Raw genomic sequence first — 5,787 nt, forward strand, 5'->3', positions numbered from 1 at the left:
TCACTTATGTTTGTTTTAGATAAATAGGTAACATCTACATTACAATGAAAGGTGCTATTTGAGCATGTGCCCACTTGATATGCATCCACTCCCTTGGCTTAGAGATTTCTGAAGATACCCCAAAACCCTAAACCAGGCATGCTGGATTTTGCAATTCTCATTCCAGACAGTGTTATGTGATCAGTCATTGGGTAATGGTAAAAAAAAAAAAAAAAAAAAAAAAAAAAAAAAAAAAATTTCATACCCCTGACAATAGTGAAAAATGGTTAACATTGAAAAGAATAATGAGATATATATATATATATATATATATATATATAAAAGCAGATATCCAGCTGCATCTCAATAGATAGACTGTGGAGCCACATGCAGTGTTCTTTGCATAGACAAATAGAAGAAGAGATGTTCATTGTAGAATGGCTTCTGTTTATACAATCCATGCCAGCCAGGAGCTCTTGGCTGAGTCTTTGGAAGGAGCCTCTGAAGCCAATGATTAGGACACGCTCAAATCGAAGCTTTCGCATAAAACACCCTGAGCACTCGCTGACGGATCTGTCGAGTCTTCACACCATAAACAAGAGGATTGAGGGCAGGGGGCACAAGGAGATAGAGCGTGGCCAGCAGAACATGGGCATGATGGGGAACGTGGTGGCCAAAGCGGTGCGTGAGGAAGGAGAACATCCCAGGGACATAGAAGATGAGAATGACACAAACATGAGACCCACATGTGCTGAAGGCCTTGAGTCTGGCTTCCCGCCCTGGGACCTTCAGCACTGCCTGGAGGATGAGGCCATAGGAAATGCCAATGGCCAGGACATCTAGCCCAACCACCAGCAGTGCCACCGACAGCCCATAGGCTCGATTAACTGTGGTTTCAGAACAGGCAAGTTTAACCACAGCCATGTGTTCACAATAGGCATGGCTTATGACAGTGGCTCTGCAGAAGACAAGGTTCTGCAATAGGATGGGAAAGGGGATGAGGAGGACCAATCCCCGCACCAACACCACCATCCCAATACGGCCTATAATCCCAGGGTGCAGGATGGTGGAATGACGCAGCGGGTGGCAGATGGCGACATAGCGATCCAGAGCCATGGCCACAAGTATGCCTGACTCCATGGAGGAGAAGGCATGAATGAAGAACATCTGAGTCAGGCAGACAATGTACCCAATCTCATGGGCATGAGCCAGGAGCACTGTGAGGGCTTTGGGTCCAGTGGAAGAAGCCAGGACCAGGTCAATAGCAGCGAGCATGACCAGGAAGAGGTACATAGGTTGGTGCAAAGATGAGTCGGTCCAGATGATGAAGATGATAGTCACATTGCCCACTAGAGCAAGGAGGTAAAGGACACCCAGGGGCAACGCTATCCAGTGCTGACTTTGCTCCAAGCCTGGAATCCCTACTAGGAAGAAAGGGGCTTGGGGGTGCCTCCAGCTGGAATTGCTCAGGGCCATCATCAACAGCGCAGAGAACGAAGAGTGAAAAGACACCAGAGTCATGACGTCTCCATTCTTGATATGCTAAGCCACTGTGCAGATCCGGCTACCATGTTCATCAGAAGAATAAAGTGGCTTAAGCTGCAACATGAAGGAATAAAGTCAGACTCAAGGAAGAAAATCCTTGGATGCAAATGCTTTAAAGACGAGCCTTCCACACATCTTAGCTAAGTCACGTGTCTAGCTATATTGTGGGACAAGTGTAAACACTGAACACAGCTGCCTGGAGAGAGACAGTAACTCTGACACTCAATGACTTACATTCCGAAGCTGTCAACTTAAAAGTGTTGTCTTTACTAACTGTGTAGGCAGTACTAAAGGTAAGTAGTCTGTCACTCTGACACTGGTCTCCTGCAGCCTCGGGACACAGGACTCAATAGTTGTCCCTGGGTAGTCTACGTGCCACAATCGTCACCTCATTCCATGTCAGTTCCAGGGTTTAAGGATCACCTCTTCCTCTTCTCTATGTAGACTTGCCCACAGCATGGCTTTAACTAGCAAGTACACGTGAGTTCGTTAACTAGCGAGTACACGTCAGTTCGTTCCAAGTTCATCTTAGTCCAAAAATATCTCTAGGAGCACTAACCTATTCCTGTTTACTTCCCTGAGCCCACACATTCAATACTCACAGCGAGGTGGCTAACCCAGCTTCCCCAAACATCCTACCTCCTATCTGTCTGTGTTATGTCACTGATTCTTTGACTAAACCCTTGTCTATAGATCAAACCAAAAACTGTCTCTACTTATTGTTACAACTGATGCCTTCCTTCTTTTCAACAACCCCCATTGTCTTTACATTCAGTATCTCACCACCATTGCTTTTTTCCCCTCAGTCTCCAATATAAATGACTGAGTTTGCAATCCAACTTTCTGTTACCTGAATGTTCCAAACATAAAGAAAATCTCTGCTTGGAGAAACATTGAGTGTGAACTCTGGCAGTAACATGCTCTGTTATTGTTATGAACTTCTTTTTTTTTAATAGTAGAATAACATTTATTTATTTATTTATTTATTTATTTATTTATTTTTAGAGGGCTCCAATTTTTTTACTCTCAACCCACATCAAGCGTTTTGTGCCCCCATATTTTCCGTTTTATATCCTCCTCCCTTCTCTTTCATCCTTCACTTTTTTTTCTTCTCCTGTATTCTCATTTACTCTCGACCCTGAAATCACAAATTCTCCTTAAAATTTAACTCTTACATATACATTTAAAATACTTTGGTGAATGTCATGCATTGCCTAAATCACAAACTGACATGCAATATTTCATGGCTGTCTTATTGCATTGCTTCCTATCAGCTGTAAAGAGCAGTTTTGCTGTTACCTTGCATTGCTGTTGTAATTATCCAAGCACACAGACCTATTACACATGACTTCTATGATTCTTTATAATTTCTTTCTTGTCTGATTTGGTCTTTCTCACCCATTGAAATTCAGAATCCAATATCTTCTTCTCCTCCAGAAAGATTCACAATGGTTTGCAAATGCTGCTAATATATCCTATATTTAATGATCTGCCTTTGTTTATCTATAATGTTCAGCATCATATAAACACTTTTAGTGTCATGATGTTTTATTTCAGAAGTATCAGATCTCATTAAACTTGGTAAACACAAGCCAGCTATCTGGGTGGACCCCTCATGGTGTATAACGTCAAATTTAATTAAATTTAAGCTATGCCTATTTCATATTCTCATAATAAAACTTTCGCAGGCCACTTACAATTTCTAAGCCTTTATTTTTCCTGTGACAGTAAAATAAGGAAGATCAGCTATACAGCTTGCTATAAATATTAATCAAAGTCTGCACTCAAAGTCTAGACTGACATTATTCTACAAGATATGGTTTCCATTATTACTAATATAAATTATTAAGGAATGAAATCCTAAATTTCTTTCCTTTTCTCTTTCCTTCCACAAATCTGCTTCTATGTTTCAAATGTCTGTCTTTTGTCTTGTAAGAATTCATTGCTGTTGCTCCCATGTGTGTTGGCAACAGACACAAGTAAATGAAAAAGGTGCTTTCTTTAATCTGGCTCAAGTCACTCACCTCTAAAGCATTATAATGAAAGTTTAGATGATACATTGGTGACCACATTTTTCTATGGGATATTACTTTCTCACATACTCTGGTGCCTCAACTTTGACCATGTCCCCTGAAGGGGGAGACCTGGTGGCACTCAGAGGAAGGACAGCAGGTTACCAAGAAGAGACTTGATACCCTATGAACATATACAGGGGGAAGTAATCTCCCTCAGGAACAGTCATAGGGGAGGGGAATAAGGGGAAAATGGGAGGGAGGGAAGAATGGGAGGATACAAGGGATGGGATAACCATTGAGATGTAACAAGAATAAGTTAATAAAGTAAAAACAAAGAAAGATAAACTCTAAAATAACATTAATCTATCATGAGAGTCATATACAGACACATACATGAACAGTCAGATATGACAATTTGGCAGATCCCACATCTGTAGACTACTTTCAGTGATTTAAAATAAACTTGTAATGACTATAATATTGCCTCCAACCTCTGTCTATAGTAAATACAAAAACCAAAAAGCCTAATGAAAAAATATCTTTTAGCCTTTGCTTTTCTTCTCTCTAAGGATAGTAATAGCAATAGTTCTGTTGAGAGCTTCATGGTAATCTAACTAGGGACACAGCTTCTCCCATTGGTGCTTCGTATTCCACACAAAGAGAACATTAATTCTCTTTCTTAGCTACCCTTTACTGTTGCAAGCCTTAGCCTACTTTTATTTTCTTTTCTTATTTTACACAGAGAAGCTAAAGCACCATTTTGCAGTTAGGAAGTGTGTCCATAGCTACTATAGGAGCAATACTGGGGACAGGGGCAAGGGGTAATGATGCGCTTCCTTGGCATCAGCTGCATCTTTGTGCTCTGTGACTTGTATGCCCAGGAAAAAAGCCTGGAGCTGCTTGTGCAAGTAAGTGGTCCTCTGTGAGCCTTACAAAAATCAGAAAAGCCTTTGTCTCCAGGACCCTGAAGAGAGAAACACATTTAACTTTCTGACCAGGAAGTGGAAGGCAGAAAAGGGCTGGGCTGTATTTCCTCCCATCAGCAGATGCAGCCCAGGCCATCTGTCTTTTGTCAAGTTGTACTTGAGCTCTGTAGAATGGTCTGATGTGTCCCTTTCAGTTCTCAAGTACAATCTCTCACTGCTGTGTCACTGCATGATTACCTTGCACTGTAAGACCACCCAATCCCTGAACACTGGGGATGATGTCTTAGTCAGGGGAGACTTCCCAGAGCATGAGGCAGCACACCTGGAATCTGATTGGTCCTGCCTATGCCTGGGCAAGGAAACTGGTGCTCAAATGTCTAAATCACACAATGAATAAGGAAGAACGCAAAGGTCTTAAAAGACCTGAAATTGTGGGAACTTGATAAAGGAAAGGATTGGACTTCAGGCACAGGGACATCATAATAAATATAAAAGTGTCTACTGAGGGGTGACCTCTGAACCTTGATGTCCCCAATCTACAGGACACTGTGGGTGCTTCATGGGAGAGTGGGCTCTGCTGAATCTCAGCTGTAAGAGACAAGGACAGATTCTATATGTGTATAGAAAATAAGAGTTTGGTGGTTACTAGGAGTCACTTCTTTGACTGCTTCTAATGGGCAGGAAGGCTCCTCTCTGGGCTGTGACCTCATTCTTTCTCCTTAATCTCCTTAACAGTGACCTGGACTCCATGGATGTATGGGAAAGGAAAAGACAAGAACACAGGCAGAGGTGTAAAAATAGTACATCCATCATAATGCCCTGATATAAGAGGAAGACAGCAGAGCACTCAGAAGTGTGGGTCTAACACATCTCAGAGAACCTATTATGACAGGCAGGACACTGTCTTCCTTGTCTCTGAGCTGTCCTCTAGGATATGTCTTTTGAAGCTTTGTGTCAGCAGTGAGGGAGACCCAGCAACTCAGAGAGTACTGGGAAAGGTGGAATCTTGCCAGAAGCAGGAAGATTCTGCTAAGCCTTGCCCCTCCTCCCCAGACCTTCCAGGCACATGTCCAGCATCCACAGTGACACACTGCTCTAGCTTTGGACTGATGCTGAGGGAGACTTTGTGCTCAGAAGAGCTGCATTGCAATTCCTGAATGTTAAGGGAAAATTAAACACATCAGTCAAGGCCTGGGCGGCTAATGCTTCTGAAGTTGTAAACACAATTAGTAGCATCCTCCTGTGCTAGTGTGCAATAAGGATGAGAAAATGGGGCCATGCAGAAAGGCCTGTGAGTGTCTCCAGCTAACCATGAGGTTCAA

General features: G+C 42.4%; 1 protein-coding gene across 1 annotated transcript; it reads right to left on the reverse strand.

The window, feature by feature from the left end:
* Positions 1-504: 504 nt before the first annotated feature.
* On the reverse strand, positions 505-1,500 carry LOC311580806 (olfactory receptor 52L1; the record flags this gene model as incomplete). The annotated part of the gene is made up of 1 exon (XM_084752520.1): positions 505-1,500. One exon carries the CDS (start codon positions 1,498-1,500, stop codon positions 505-507), a length of 996 nt encoding a protein of 331 aa, XP_084608646.1.
* Between the last annotated feature and the right edge of the window lie 4,287 nt (positions 1,501-5,787).

This window comes from Acomys minous (genome assembly GCF_964271855.1).
Source record: "Acomys minous genome assembly, chromosome: 2".
NCBI classification, from domain to species: domain Eukaryota; kingdom Metazoa; phylum Chordata; class Mammalia; order Rodentia; family Muridae; genus Acomys; species Acomys minous.